Below are 16,814 nucleotides of genomic sequence, written 5' to 3'. Positions count from 1 at the left end.
TGTCTCTGTCTGTGTGTGTCTGTCTCTGTCTGTGTGTGTCTGTCTCTGTCTGTGTGTGTCTGTCTCTGTCTGTGTGTGTCTGTCTCTGTCTGTGTGTGTCTGTCTCTGTCTGTGTGTGTCTGTGTCTCTGTCTGTGTGTATCTGTGTCTCTGTGTGTGTGTGTCTCTGTCTGTGTCTCTGTCTGTCTGTGTCTGTGTCTCTGTCTGTCTGTGTCTCTGTCTGTCTGTGTCTCTGTGTCTCTGTGTCTCTGTCTGTCTGTTCTGTCTGTCTGTCTGTCTGTCTGTCTCTGTCTGTCTGTCTGTCTGTCTGTCTGTCTGTCTGTCTGTCTGTCTGTCTGTGTCTGTCTGTCTGTCTCTGTGTCTCTATCTCTGTCTGCGTTCCTGCTCGTGTATGCATTGTGATGACACCAACCCCCCTGCCATCCTTGTCCCAGCTTCCCCCAGGCCTCTAACCAGACTCTGCTGGACAAGTTCAAGCGGCAGCATGAGGGCAATGGCTACATTGAGTTCCCCGCAGTCATGGAGCCCGCCTTCATCATCCGCCACTACGCCGGCAAGGTCAAATATGGGGTCAAGGTCAGTGTCTGACTGTCTGAGTCAACAAGAGCTTCATGTGTGTCATAGCGTCCTAGCTTAAATCATTCCATAGAGTGGAATGGAAATGTCTGTAGGACAAACTACTGTTTACTCTGGCAGGAATACTCCTGGAAAGGACCATGTGAAAAGAGAACATCGAGCCAGCATGGTTCAGGTTAGCACGGTGGTGTTAAGGTTATAGGGGTCATCTCATATCTCACTGGTAGTTTCTTTTATTGGGGGGGTTGTAGTTCTAGTCAGGCAAGATGTTTCATGCATTTGGTCATACAGTATGCTGTAGCTGACAGGCGCACACACACACACACACACACACAGTAATGGGCTGTGACGACTTACACATACCTGTACAGGATGATTTGTTAATCACTCTCTTGGCCCAGTTCCCTGCTGCAGAGTCCTATAACCCAGACCTCAGACTTGGCAACCAGGAATATGTCCCACATTGTGCAGGTCTGGGCAGTCGTGTTTCACTAAACTTGTTTCTATGTCGTCTCCTGCGAACAACAAACGCTTCATTCTCTCTTGCACTCATTCAACCTGTTCATTTCCATGGGATTTACTATTGTTGTGTTTGGATAGAACGGAGTCCAAGTAACTTTTCATAGCTTGGTTGGAACCACATTGGCAATATATGAGGCATCAATCAATATAATTACGCTGCGGAGAGGAGCATTAAGAAAGGTTTTAATTAGTGGTGTTGCAATCCAGTTCAAACTGAGGCCATCCTCTAGGACACGGCTTCTTTAGTGACATGGTTTTGGAAACCTCAGGAGTTCTGCCATACCATACAAGAAGCTGCCTACCTGTTCCAATGAAAGTCTCACTAGAGAGGAAATTAAAAGCTGAAAGATGTATTGAAGCTAAGCAGAGCTTATGTGAACGTTAAACTGAGGGTGAACTGAGTGCAATGCTTAGCTCTTCTCTCTCTCTCTCGCTCTTTCTCTCACACGCATACTCTTCTCTCTCTCCCACATACACTCTCTCCCTTGTTCTCCCTCTCTCTTTCTCTCGCTCTCACGCACTCTCTTTTTTTTATCTGTCTCTCTCTCTCCTCTCTCTCACACGTACACTCTCTCCCTTGTTCTCTCTCACTCTCACGCACACTCTTTTTTTATCTCTGTCTCTCTATCACATTCATGTATCCCCACACAGGACTTCCGGGAGAAGAATACGGACCATATGCGTCCTGACATCGTGGCCCTACTGAAGAGCAGCAAAAACGCCTTCATCTGTGGCCTGATGGGCATCGACCCCCCAGCCACCTTCCGCTGGGCCGTCCTCAGAGCCTTTTTCAGAGCCATGGTGGCCTTCAGGGAGTCTGGGAAGAGACACGTACACAGGAAGACTGGTGAGTGTGCTGCACACTGAGTCCTTTTCCCTCTTTAGGCTCCTGGGTCCTTTTCCCTCTTTAGGCTCCTGGGTCCTTTTCCCTCTTTAGGCTCCTGGGTCCTTTTCCCTCTTTAGGCTCCTGGGTCCTTTTCCCTCTTTAGGCTCCTGGGTCCTTTTCCCTCTTTAGGCTCCTGGGTCCTTTTCCCCCGTTAGGCTCCTGGGTCCTTTTCCCTCTTTAGGCTCCTGGGTCCTTTTCCCTCTTTAGCCTCCTGGGTCCTTTTCCCCCTTTAGGCTCCTGGGTCCTTTTCCCTCTTTAGGCTCCTGGGTCCTTTTCCCTCTTTACGCTCCTGGGTCCTTTTCCCTCTTTAGGCTCCTGGGTCCTTTTCCCTCTTTAGGCTCCTGGGTCCTTTTCCCTCTTTAGGCTCCTGGGTCCTTTTCCCTCTTTAGGCTCCTGGGTCCTTTTCCCTCTTTAGGCTCCTGGGTCCTTTTCCCTCTTTAGGCTCCTGGGTCCTTTTCCCTCTTTAGGCTCCTGGGTCCTTTTCCCTCTTTAGGCTCCTGGGTCCTTTTCCCCCGTTAGGCTCCTGGGTCCTTTTCCCTCTTTAGGCTCCTGGGTCCTTTTCCCTCTTTAGGCTCCTGGGTCCTTTTCCCCCGTTAGCCTCCTGGGTCCTTTCTCCCCCGTTAGCCTCCTGGGTCCTTTCTCCCCCGTTAGCCTCCTGGGTCCTTTCTCCCCCGTTAGCCTCCTGGGTCCTTTCTCCCCCGTTAGCCTCCTGGGTCTTTTCTCCCCCGTTAGCCTCCTGGGTCCTTTCTCCCCCGTTAGCCTCCTGGGTCCTTTCTCCCCCGTTAGCCTCCTGGGTCCTTTCTCCCCCGTTAGCCTCCTGGGTCCTTTCTCCCCCGTTAGCCTCCTGGGTCCTTTTTCCCCCGTTAGGCTACTTTTTAAAGGGACATTTTATATATTTTTTACTTCATATTCATCCTCTCCAGCACTATCCAAACATCAACATATGTGAAAATTGCATGTTTCCCCTCCTCTCAAGGAAATGTTTTTTGAGGGAGATAAGTGTTTCCAATGACATCATCATTGCTGTGCATCATCAGATTTTAACCAATTATGAGTAGGCATTGCCTACTAATTGGTTTGTTATTTTTAATCAAGCCTTAGTAGACAATTAGTAAGCACTTAGAACGCAATGCTTACTTATAATTGGTTAAAATCATGATGCACACCAATGATGTCATTGGAGAAAAAAATATATTCTATATTCTTTATTACAAAAACATAAAAACGCATCATTTTCACACATGGTGCTGTAGATGATGAAGTTGAAACATTTTAAAATGCCCCTTTAATTCAAGTACACCAGTCATAAGGCATACAGAAGTTATGTAGCTGTAAATTATGAGGTGTTTGTGTGTGTGTGTGTGTGTGTGTGTGTGTGTGTGTGTGTGTGGCAGACCGCAGTGCAGCCAGGGCACAGGCTGAGTCCTATACCCTCCTCTGTTTGTATATTGTAGTGCGTGTGCCTAGTGCTGGTAGTACTGTCCTGCATTCAATAGCTAGCTCTGTTAGCTTCCGCTCTTTATGACTGCCTTCTGTCCGTCAGTCCTTTAGTCTACAGTGGTGCCTTCTATCCCTCAAACCTTTAGTCTACAGTGGTGCCTTCTATCCCTCAAACCTTTAGTCTACAGTGGTGCCTTCTGTCCCTCAAACCTTTAGTCTACAGTGGTGCCTTCTATCCCTCAAACCTTTAGTCTACAGTGGTGCCTTCTATCCCTCAAACCTTTAGTCTACAGTGGTGCCTTCTGTCCCTCAAACCTTTAGTCTACAGTGGTGCCTTCTGTCCCTCAAACCTTTAGTCTACAGTGGTGCCTTCTATCCCTCAAACCTTTAGTCTACAGTGGTGCCTTCTGTCCCTCAAACCTTTAGTCTACAGTGGTGCCTTCTATCCCTCAAACCTTTAGTCTACAGTGGTGCCTTCTATCCCTCAAACCTTTAGTCTACAGTGGTGCCTTCTGTCCCTCAAACCTTTAGTCTACAGTGGTGCCTTCTGTCCCTCAAACCTTTAGTCTACAGTGCTGCTACCTCTTGTCTGCCTGCACTGAACATACACGTTGACATTGTGATTCAGCCATATGAACTGTACACTCCTAGATAACCAACTATAGCCTTTTTGATTCTTAAATACACTTTGACATAGTGTAACTTCCATGCTGACAAAGCAGTAAAGACATTGATTCATTTCCTTATGTGTGAGCGTCAATACCAACTGCTGGGGCCCCATACCAATTGGTGGAAATGTGTGTCAAAAACCTCACTCAATGTTCAAATTCTTGATTACTCATTCAGAGATGTGCTCACGCCAAATGTAAATGTAACACTATCAAAGGGGACATGGAGTTTTGAATTTTAAAATGGATCACTGATGACATCATGATCTCCTAAAGCTGACAGCGTGTGAAGGAGGGGAAATAGCCTTCAGGTTAACTCTGTCACCGTCAAACTCACCCTCCTAGAACCACAACGCATCCCACCTCCTCCCCCAACTGCAGTTTGAATGTGGTGTATATCCTGTCTCAACGTCTGGCAGGTATCTCTCCTAGTCTGCTGCTCTTCATTCTTCCTGCTGTCTAATCTGTCTTTCTCTTTCTTTTTTTCTTTCTTTTTGTTTTCTTCTCTTTTTTTTTGCTTCCCAAGGGCATGATGCCGCTGCTCCCTGTGCAGTTTTGTGCAGTGTGGATAGTTTTAGCTTTCTGCATCACCCTGTGCATCAGAGAAGTTTAGAGATCCTGCAGAGGTGCAAAGAGGAGAAGTACAGTAAGACTGCATTTCCCACAATACCTCTCTCTCCTCACTTTCATGCAACTGTGAGGGGTAACCGTAGGGGTGAAGAAGACCAACAGCATCAGACCAGAGACATTTTAGTAAATACACATTGTGATGGAGTTGAATTATAGCGTTCTTAAGATATCATTTTTGTGAGGGGGAACTAATTTAAAACCCCAAGATCTCTTGTTTACTCTTCATTAAAATCAGTAGTTTAGTTCCACAGCATTTGCCATCTACCTGTACGGTCTAGATATTTAGTAGGTGAACCTAGAAGGTATAATGTTTCTATTCATCCTTCCATCAAATTAGATGCTTGTTGGTCTCCTCTCCCCCTCTCCCAATCTCTGCATGCACCTGTATGTGTCTTAACAGCCAGTCTTGCATGTGACCTAGTATGAGCCTATGCTAGTCCCCCCCCCCCACCTTCTCACTAACTCTGTGATTGTGGGGCGACCCAGCACTGAACGGTCCTGTTAGCATGGTGACAGGCACTCTAACCTCCTGTTTAATCCACGCTGTGGTCTGGGGTAAGACACAGTAACACCACTAGTCTCCACCATCACCACCACCATCAGACACATGCAGTGTTGTAACCATGTTTTCCTGGTGGCCCTGGCCTGTTACCCTGCCCTGGTACCTGCTCAGGGGCAGGGGGGCGTAGATCAGGGCTCATCTCACTGGTCCACCATGTCACTAGTCTGCACCCCCCCACAACTGAAATATAGAGAACATCTAGCCTATCAGAGGGCATGGTTGTGCTATTACCATATTGTTTGTTTATGCTTATCCTATTACCATATTCCAATCATCTCAGATCTACTTGAAGTGCCCACAGGTAGGGTCTAGGGGACGATCTGGACAGGTATGGTTTCCATGTAAGGGATGGGGGTTGGTTTGGAGGGGTTTCCACCCGTCCCTCCATTTCTCCCTCATGTAAATCTAACTAACCTATTCACACACAAACCAATAATATCCATCTTCAAGTGTTCTAGAAAAACACACAAGGTTTTTCAACGTCAAGTCCACACCAAGCACAGTTTTTAAGAGCTTGTAGCCAACTGTTTTTTCTTCTCTTGTTACCCTTCAACAGCGCCGGATATAGCAGAACTTACTGATGATACTGAAAACCATATAGCATACAGCCTTGAACCAGTCTGAAATGAGTTGCTAGAATGTACTTCACTTCAAATCACTTTCTCAGTGATGGGATGCTTTCTAGATGCTCTGTTTTCTCTCACTGTGTGTGATTGGCAGAGGTTTCACGACTTGAAGATGGAATGTTGGTGTATGGATTACATCATCTCCTCTGCCAGCTGTCATAAGCCAATCAGATTGAGGGAAACCTCACAGCTGCCAAAAACACAACCGTCACAGTTATTGAAAAATGCTTTCCTGACAAAACCGTTTTTTCTCCAATTGGAGGCCAACAATATCTCACTCAAATAGGTGCCTCTGAATTGAGTGTATGTATATTTTGGCTTCAGAGCTACAATGGTTCCTTTAAACATGATCCAGAAGCACCCATTGTTCTTTTTAAATGCAAAAATTCAGCTCAATTATATTTTGCATATTTGGATATTTGACAACAAAGTTATAGATTCTCCTCTCGATCTTCATGTATATCGTCATCAAATTCTTCATAGAATACCATCTTCCGAGAAAAGAGATGTTTCTTGGAATATCAGGATGATTCATGAATCATGGGTTTATATAAATATTTGGTTTCTGGGGAGTTAGAATTGGGGTTCTTAGTGTTGGACCGTCCCAATTATAAAAGGCATGTTTCCAATAACTGTCTTTAACAGTGTCCATACAGTGAACTAAAACCCTTGTTAATCATTAGTCCAAACTAAACTGAGTAACGCTTCCAAAATGGATCTTCCAGACTTCCATAATTCTCACAACCACGCTAACAGCAGACAAAACTCACTGTTAACCTCCATTATTTTTGGCACCATATAACCCGATTTAAATCAGACATTTGGATACATGGAACTGTCATTATGACATCATTACAACCAGAAACAGCCCAGTTCTGTCCACTGAGTTAGAAGTGGTACTGTCCTGGGGTCTAACATTGGTCTGGGTTTGGCCTGGTCCATCTTTGCGTGTCCTCTCACCTTGTTGTGTTCTCCTCCTTCCCTGTCTCTCCCGGCTCAGGTGTGGTCAGGAAGAGTCTACGAACACCGCTGTCGGACCTGCAGGGCAGCAACACGCTCAACGAGAAATCTCCACGGTAAGACCACCTGTGTACTGTACAGTGTATGCTGAGATATGTTGTCGCCTAGCAGTTAACAGCATTGGACCAGTAACCAAAACATTGCTGGTTTGAATCCCCGAGCTGACTAGGTGAAAAATCTGTAGATATGCCCTTGAGCAAGGCACTTAACCCTAATTACTCCTGTAAGTCTCTCTGGATAAGACTGTTTGCTAAATGACTCAAATGTCAAATGTTGATGATTCTGTACTAAGGAGCGTCATTGCTGAACACACTCCAGAGATTATCTACACAGTGTCCAGGGCAATGACGCTCCCCAGTACAGAAGAGGAGGGTTGTTTAATAATGACGCTCCCCAGTACAGAAGAGGAGGGTTGTTTAATAATGACGCTCCCCAGTACAGAAGAGGAGGGTTGTTTAATAATGACGCTCCCCAGTACAGAAGAGGAGGGTTGTTTAATAATGACGCTCCCCAGTACAGAAGAGGAGGGTTGTTTAATAATGACGCTCCCCAGTACAGAAGAGGAGGGTTGTTTAATAATGACGCTCCCCAGTACAGAAGAGGAGGGTTGTTCAGCAATGGGTTGGAGAAAAGTCTGACAAAGCTTTAAAATAATGAATAATGATTGTGCACTGACTCATATAACACCTTCCACTGCCCCCTAGAGCCCCATACCCCCTAATTAACCCCATAGCATGACATTACTGCCCCCTAGAGCTAGATACCCCCTAATTAACCCCATAGCATGACATTACTGCCCCCTAGAGCCCCATACCCCCTAATTAACCCCATAGCATGACATTACTGCCCCCTAGAGCTAGATACCCCCTAATTAACCCCATAGCATGACATTACTGCCCTCTAGAGCTAGATACCCCCTAATTAACCCCATAGCATGACATTACTGCCCCCTAGAGCTAGATACCCCCTAATTAACCCCATAGCATGACATTACTGCCCTCTAGAGCTAGATACCCCTAATTAACCCCATAGCATGACATTACTGCCCCCTAGAGCTAGATACCCCTAATTAACCCCATAGCATGACATTACTGCCCCCTAGAGCCCCATACCCCTAATTAACCCCATAGCATGACATTACTGCCCCCTAGAGCTAGATACCCCCTAATTAACCCCATAGCATGACATTACTGCCCCCTAGAGCCCCATACCCCCTACTTAATCCCATAGCATGACATTACTGCCCCCTAGAGCCCCATACCCCTAATTAACCCCATAGCATAACATTACTGCCCCCTAGAGCTACATACCCCCTTATTAACCCCATAGCATGACATTACTGCCTCCTAGAGCCCCATACCCCCTAATTAACCCCATAGCATGACATTACTGCCCCCTAGAGCCACATACCCCTAATTAACCCCATAGCATGACATTACTGCCCCCTAGAGCTAGATACCCCTAATTAACCCCATAGCATGACATTACTGCCCCCTAGAGCTAGATACCCCCTAATTAACCCCATAGCATGACATTACTGCCCCCTAGAGCTAGATACCCCTAATTAACCCCATAGCATGACATTACTGCCCCCTAGAGCTAGATACCCCCTAATTAACCCCATAGCATGACATTACTGCCCCCTAGAGCTAGATACCCCCTAATTAACCCCATAGCATGACATTACTGCCCCCTAGAGCCACATACCCCCTAATTAACCCCATAGCATGACATTACTGCCCTCTAGAGCCCCATACCCCCTAATTAACCCCATAGCATGACATTACTGCCCCCTAGAGCTAGATACCCCCTAATTAACCCCATAGCATGACATTACTGCCCTCTAGAGCTAGATACCCCCTAATTAACCCCATAGCATGACATTACTGCCCCCTAGAGCTAGATAGCCCCTAATTAACCCCATAGCATGACATTACTGCCCCCTAGAGCTAGATACCCCCTAATTAACCCCATAGCATGACATTACTGCCCCCTAGAGCTAGATACCCCCTAATTAACCCCATAGCATGACATTACTGCCCCCTAGAGCTAGATACCCCCTAATTAACCCCATAGCATGACATTACTGCCCCCTAGAGCTAGATACCCCCTAATTAACCCCATAGCATGACATTACTGCCCCCTAGAGCTAGATACCCCCTAATTAACCCCATAGCATGACATTACTGCCCCCTAGAGCCCCATACCCCTAATTAACCCCATAGCATGACATTACTGCCTCCTAGAGCCCCATATCCCCTAATTAACCCCATAGCATGACATTACTGCCCCCTAGAGCCACATACCCCCTAATTAACCCCATAGCATGACATTACTGCCCCCTAGAGCTAGATACCCCCTAATTAACCCCATAGCATGACATTACTGCCCCCTAGAGCCCCATACCCCCTAATTAACCCCATAGCATGACATTACTGCCCTCTAGAGCCACATACCCCCTAATTAACCCCATAGCATGACATTACTGCCTCCTAGAGCCCCATACCCCCTAATTAACCCCATAGCATGACATTACTGCCCCCTAGAGCCCCATACCCCCTAATTAACCCCATAGCATGACATTACTGCCCTCTAGAGCCCGATACCCCCTAATTAACCCCATAGCATGACATTACTGCCCCCTAGAGCCACATAGCCCCTAATTAACCCCATAGCATGACATTACTGCCCCCTAGAGCCCCATACCCCCTAATTAACCCCAATACATGACATTACTGCCTCCTAGAGCCCCATACCCCCTAATTAACCCCATAGCATGACATTACTGCCCCCTAGAGCCCTGTACCCCCTAATTAAAACAATGTTCCTCTAATGCTGTGTATGCCACAAGGAGGAACGGCTACAGAATATGCTTGTTTTCAGAGTACCCCTCTGGATCCCAGACAGTACTGTACTGTAGCGTCCATTTGAGAAGACACCTGCCGTGAGCCAGTATTTATCCGTCTCCTGAAACACATAACTCTGACCTGACATCATGCAGGAAACAGCTGCATGTGGGCTTTAGCACTAACTTAGTAACCCCGAGTCTCTGTGTGTGTGTCTGTGTGTCTCCTCCTCCTCCAAATCACATTAGCAGGACTTGTGTAACAGTCCAAGACTTGCCCTCTTGTAACAAAAGCACTGTTCTAAGGGTGGTCTTTTGCCACTTGCTGTGTACTGGGGCAGTAATGTCATGCTATGGTGTTAATTAGGGGGTATGTGGCTCTAGAGGGCAGTAATGTCATGCTATGGGGTTAATTAGGGGGTATGGGGCTCTTGGGGGCAGTCATGTCATGCTATGGGGTTAATTAAGGGGTATGGGGCTCTAGGGGGCAGTAATGTCATGCTATGGGGTTAATTAGGGGGTATGTGGCTCTAGAGGGCAGTAATGTCATGGTATGGGGCTCTTGTGGGCCGTAATGTCATGCTATGGGGTTAATTAGGGGGTATGGGGCTCTAGGGGGCAGTAATGTCATGCTATGGGGTTAATTAGGAGGTATGGGGCTCTAGGGGGCAGTAATGTCATGCTATGGGGTTAATTAGGGGGTATGGGGCTCTAGGGGGCAGTAATGTCATGCTATGGGGTTAATTAGGGGGTATGGGGCTCTAGGGGGCAGTAATGTCATGCTATGGGGTTAAAACCTCTACAGGATCGGTGGGTCCCCCACGGGACGGTTGAGCTAATGTTGGCTAGTGCGATTAGCATGAGGTTGTTAGTAACAAGAACATTTCCCAGGACATAGACATATCTGATATTGGTAGAAGCTTTAACAAGAATTTATCTAACTGCACTGTCCAATTTACAGTAGCTATTACAGTAAAATAATACCACGCTATTGTTTGAGGAGAGTGCACAGTTATGAACTTGAAAATGTATTAATAAACTTATACAAACTTTTGAACAGAGATGCAATGGTTCGTTGGATCAGTCTAAAACGTTGCACATACATTGCTGCCATCTAGTCGCCAAAATCTAAATTGCACCTTGGCTGGAATAATACATTATGGCCTTTCTCTTGCATTTCAAAGATGATGGTACAAAAAATATTTTTTTTAAACGCATGTTTTTTTCTATGTATTATCTTTTACCAGATCTAATGTGTTATATTCTCCTATATTCACCTCACATTTCCACAAACTTCAAATTGTTTCCTTTCAAATGGTATCAAGAATATGCATATCCTTGCTTCAGGTCCTGAGCTACAGGCAGTTAGATTTGGGTGTCATTTTAGGTGAAAATTGGAAAAAAGGGGCGGATTCTTATTAAAGGGACAAGTATCCATATTTCAGAACTGGCAACTGAAATATTTCTTACTCGTTTTCATATTTCTAGGGTTAGTCTCAAGTGTGGTCAGGGTGGAAACCTAATTTATTTCCACCAGGGCATTTTGTTTATATTGCTTTAGTGCTATAATTGCAATTCCCTAGGTAACAGAGTTATAGGTCTCCAGTTTAAATCATCAAAACTTATTGGGAGGCCCGTTTTAAATTGGAAATATATCTCACCACTGGGTTTCAGGATTTACTCTGTTCTTTATATGAATTTTAGACCTGATTACTTCCTGTAACTTGGCTAAAGTAGGTCTTTTGGTCTTCCATGACCTGTATGAAGAGAAATCTAAACAGGTCCTGCTAAGTCCAAACCAAGACACAGTCATTTACGCTCAGTCTTATTTTCAATCTGTCTCCACTGTCCAAACTTTTCTTGGCTGTGGATGCACGAAACAGAGCAAAATATGTTTGAAATGTAAGCCATGTTTTCCCCCCATCGGTTTAACCACAAAATAAAATATTACAAAAACCATGGGATCCTAGATTGGGCTGTAAAAACGAAATACTTTGAGACCTCAGTGTTGTTTTACTATGACTTAGCAAATAAATACTTTGGTGTTCATTGTTTTTTATGCAAATAAAACCCTAAGACAATGAGTAACCATTTTTGTTTGGGTGACCACATCAAACGGTACAATCCGAAGACAAATGGCTTGCTTTGTTTCCCCCCTCATATTTCATGTAGACGTGGTTTGTGTAACAAACAGTCTTACATCTTTAGAGATGTAACAAATAGTATACGTTCCAACATTTGGCCTGACTCCCAACAACACTACTGTTCTGTAAGTCTTCACATGTTTGTCTTGCCTTGGACTTATCACCCATGACACCACCCCATGGACCCGTGTCTAACCTCTGACCCCGTCCTGCTTGTAGGAAAGACGGAGCACCCACATTAGTAACATATATGTTCTATATGTACTCCCACATGGATACCGTGTTTAACGTGTCGTTGTGTATGGCCACAGACCCAGTAGGAGTTGGTGTATAAATCATTATGGGTCAGAGTGTGAAAACAAACCTCCCTCCCTGGCTGCTACGATAGCTTGTCGGGTGGAATCCATGATGGATGGCCTTCTCCTCCCTGGCTGCTGGGATGGATTACTGGGTGGAATCCGTGATGGATGGCCTTCTCCTCCCTGGCTGCTGGGATGGATTACTGGGTGGAATACATGATGGATGGCCTTCTCCTCCCTGGCTGCTGGGATGGATTACTGGGTGGAATCCGTGATGGATGGCCTTCTCCTCCCTGGCTGCTGGGATGGATTACTGGGTGGAACCCATGATGGACGGCCTTCTCCTCCCTGGCTGCTGGGATGGATTACTGGGTGGAACCCATGATGGACGGCCTTCTCCTCCCTGGCTGCTGGGATGGATTACTGGGTGGAACTCATGATGGATGGCCTTCTCCTCCCTGGCTGCTGGGATGGATTACTGGGTGGAATCCATGATGGATGGCCTTCTCCTCCCTGGCTGCTGGGATGGATTACTGGGTGGAATCCATGATGGATATCCTTCTCTCCAGCCCTGATGGCTTGCCGGGTGGAATCCATGATGGATATCCTTCTCTCCAGCCCTGATGGCTTACCGGGTGGAATCCATGATGGATATCCTTCTCTCCAGCCCTGATGGCTTGCCGGGTGGAATCCATGATGGATATCCTTCTCTCCAGCCCTGATGGCTTGCCGGGTGGAATCCATGATGGATATCCTTCTCTCCAGCCCTGATGGCTTGCCGGGTGGAATCCATGATGGATATCCTTCTCTCCAGCCCTGATGGCTTGCCGGGTGGAATCCATGATGGATATCCTTCTCTCCAGCCCTGATGGCTTGCCGGGTGGAATCCATGATGGATATCCTTCTCTCCAGCCCTGATGGCTTGCCGGTGGAATCCATGATGGATATCCTTCTCTCCAGCCCCTGATGGCTTGCCGGGTGGAATCCATGATGGATATCCTTCTCTCCAGCCCTGATGGCTTGCCGGGTGGAATCCATGATGGATATCCTTCTCTCCAGCCCTGATGGCTTGCCGGGTGGAATCCATGATGGATATCCTTCTCTCCAGCCCTGATGGCTTGCCGGGTGGAATCCATGATGGATATCCTTCTCTCCAGCCCTGATGGCTTGCCGGGTGGAATCCATGATGGATATCCTTCTCCTCCCCAGTCCTGATGCAGTATACTACCAGTGGTTACTCAGGAGTGTCTTTCTCTCTCCTGACTCCTCTCCTCAGGGCTTAAGGGGTTTGGTGTTAGGGGTTTTGGTGTTAGGGGTTGACCGTTAACCGACCCGAGCCGCTGTGTTGATAGGAAAACGTGCTGTTTGTTCAGGTGCTTGGCTAGGATGACCAGGGTTTACCTTGAGGCCTGAGGCTTTACACTGCAGAACCTAGGGCTAGGATAGCATATCCCATTTGTAGTGGTGCTTAATATGTCTACAGGACATGAAATACAGTCAATGTTGGTCAATAGTTTTCTTATTTAAGCTTTTTCCCAGCTCTTTCCAAGTTGTCCAGCTAAAATGAAATCTCTATTTTCTCAAGGCATATTTTTAACTGTGGATCATTTGAAACTTCCTAACCAGGGATGGTGTGGGCTGGAATGGGCGTGGTGGGCGGCAGGGCCGCCTGTCATCCAGCGGGTCCAACACGGAAGAGGACGGAGGAATTTTTGTCAACTCCACCAGCAGCAAGCTCCTGGAGAGAGCCCACGGCATCCTCATGTGAGTGACTCAACATCTTAGTTAACACCTGTCACCCACCCACCACCACCACTCCTTAAGTTACTGTCAGGACTGACTGTTTCTCTCTCAAACCTCCTACACCACTCCTTAAGTTACTGTCAGGACTGACTGTTTCTGTCTCAAACCCCCTACACCACTCCTTAAGTTACTGTCAGGACTGACTGTTTCTGTCTCAAACCCCCTACACCACTCCTTAAGTTACTGTCAGGACTGACTGTTTCTGTCTCAAACCTCCTACACCACTCCTTAAGTTACTGTCAGGACTGACTGTTTCTGTCTCAAACCTCCTACACCACTCCTTAAGTTACTGTCAGGACTGACTGTTTCTGTCTCAAACCTCCTACACCACTCCTTAAGTTACTGTCAGGACTGACTGTTTCTGTCTCAAACCCCCTACACCACTCCTTAAGTTACTGTCAGGACTGACTGTTTCTGTATCAAACCCCCTACACCACTCCTTAAGTTACTGTCAGGACTGACTGTTTCTGTCTCAAACCTCCTACACCACTCCTTAAGTTACTGTCAGGACTGACTGTTTCTGTCTCAAACCCCCTACACCACTCCTTAAGTTACTGTCAGGACTGACTGTTTCTGTATCAAACCTCCTACACCACTCCTTAAGTTACTGTCAGGACTGACTGTTTCTGTCTCAAACCCCCTACACCACTCCTTAAGTTACTGTCAGGACTGACTGTTTCTGTATCAAACCCCCTACACCACTCCTTAAGTTACTGTCAGGACTGACTGTTTCTGTCTCAAACCTCCTACACCACTCCTTAAGTTACTGTCAGGACTGACTGTTTCTGTCTCAAACCCCCTACACCACTCCTTAAGTTACTGTCAGGACTGACTGTTTCTGTCTCAAACCCCCTACACCACTCCTTAAGTTACTGTCAGGACTGACTGTTTCTGTCTCAAACCCCCTACACCACTCCTTAAGTTACTGTCAGGACTGACTGTTTCTGTCTCAAACCCCCACCACCACTCCTTAAGTTACTGTCAGGACTGACTGTTTCTGTCTCAAACCTCCTACACCACTCCTTAAGTTACTGTCAGGACTGACTGTTTCTGTCTCAAACCTCCTACACCACTCCTTAAGTTACTGTCAGGACTGACTGTTTCTGTCTCAAACCTCCTACACCACTCCTTAAGTTACTGTCAGGACTGACTGTTTCTGTCTCAAACCTCCTACACCACTCCTTAAGTTACTGTCAGGACTGACTGTTTCTGTCTCAAACCTCCTACACCACTCCTTAAGTTACTGTCAGGACTGACTGTTTCTGTCTCAAACCCCCTACACCACTCCTTAAGTTACTGTCAGGACTGACTGTTTCTGTCTCAAACCCCTACACCACTCCTTAAGTTACTGTCAGGACTGACTGTTTCTGTATCAAACCCCCTACACCACTCCTTAAGTTACTGTCAGGACTGACTGTTTCTGTATCAAACCCCCTACACCACTCCTTAAGTTACTGTCAGGACTGACTGTTTCTGTATCAAACCCCCTACACCACTCCTTAAGTTACTGTCAGGACTGACTGTTTCTGTCTCAAACCCCCTACACCACTCCTTAAGTTACTGTCAGGACTGACTGTTTCTGTCTCAAACCCCCTACACCACTCCTTAAGTTACTGTCAGGACTGACTGTTTCTGTCTCAAACCCCCTACACCACTCCTTAAGTTACTGTCAGGACTGACTGTTTCTGTCTCAAACCTCCTACACCACTCCTTAAGTTACTGTCAGGACTGACTGTTTCTCTCTCAAACCCCCTACACCACTCCTTAAGTTACTGTCAGGACTGACTGTTTCTGTCTCAAACCCCCTACACCACTCCTTAAGTTACTGTCAGGACTGACTGTTTCTGTCTCAAACCTCCTACACCACTCCTTAAGTTACTGTCAGGACTGACTGTTTCTGTATCAAACCCCCTACACCACTCCTTAAGTTACTGTCAGGACTGACTGTTTCTGTCTCAAACCCCCTACACCACTCCTTAAGTTACTGTCAGGACTGACTGTTTCTGTCTCAAACCTCCTACACCACTCCTTAAGTTACTGTCAGGACTGACTGTTTCTGTATCAAACCCCCTACACCACTCCTTAAGTTACTGTCAGGACTGACTGTTTCTGTCTCAAACCCCCTACACCACTCCTTAAGTTACTGTCAGGACTGACTGTTTCTGTCTCAAACCCCCTACACCACTCCTCTTTAAGCCCTATTTTGGCCTGGTAGAGAAGACACAGTGTAGATATTCTTCTGTCCCTAAAACCATCTGCTCTCTTTTACCAGGAGAAACAAAAACTACAAATCAAAGCCCAGTCTTCCAAAGGTAAGCCACCTTGTTAAGCCACCTTGTTAAGCCACCTTGTTAAGCCACCTTGTTAAGCCACCTTGTTAAGCCACCTTGTGTTTAAACCTCTAGTGATGGTACTAGTGCTGACTCATACTGGCTGTGTGTTCTTCTCTGTTACCGCAGCACTTGCTTGACGTCAAGTCCCTAAAGTACCTCAGCAACCTGACGCTGCACGACCGCATCACCAAGTCCCTCCTCCACCTCCACAAGAAGAAGAAACCACCCAGCATCAGCGCTCAGTTCCAGGTCAGTCAGTCCCCCTTAGGCACAGATCTAGGATCAGTGTATCTTTCCCAAATCATGCCCTTAACTATTAGGGCAAGGGTGTCAAACTTAAATCCTGGCGAGCCATGAGGCTGCTGGTTTTTGATGTATCTTTTCAATTCACATCCAATTACGCCCATTAAGACCTAGACAACAAAGTGAGGGGAGTTCCTAACTAATCAGTGACCTTAATT

At 46.5% G+C, this 16,814-nt stretch overlaps 1 protein-coding gene across 1 annotated transcript in view; it reads left to right on the top strand.

The window, feature by feature from the left end:
- LOC106587854 (unconventional myosin-IXAa) overlaps positions 1-16,602 on the top strand; it is a gene marked incomplete at its 3' end in the record, with an annotated part of 150,259 nt that extends 133,657 nt beyond the window's left edge. The window contains 7 exon segments of the mRNA XM_045689541.1: positions 434-575; positions 1,749-1,944; positions 4,618-4,737; positions 6,910-6,985; positions 13,844-13,981; positions 16,293-16,332; positions 16,480-16,602. Coding sequence (XP_045545497.1) covers positions 434-575; positions 1,749-1,944; positions 4,618-4,737; positions 6,910-6,985; positions 13,844-13,981; positions 16,293-16,332; positions 16,480-16,602 — 835 coding nt within the window.
- Between the last annotated feature and the right edge of the window lie 212 nt (positions 16,603-16,814).

Source organism: Salmo salar, chromosome ssa11 (genome assembly GCF_905237065.1).
Source record: "Salmo salar chromosome ssa11, Ssal_v3.1, whole genome shotgun sequence".
Taxonomy (NCBI): domain Eukaryota; kingdom Metazoa; phylum Chordata; class Actinopteri; order Salmoniformes; family Salmonidae; genus Salmo; species Salmo salar.
Note: the sequence above shows the minus strand (reverse complement) of the source record. Positions and strands in the feature narration are given on the sequence as shown.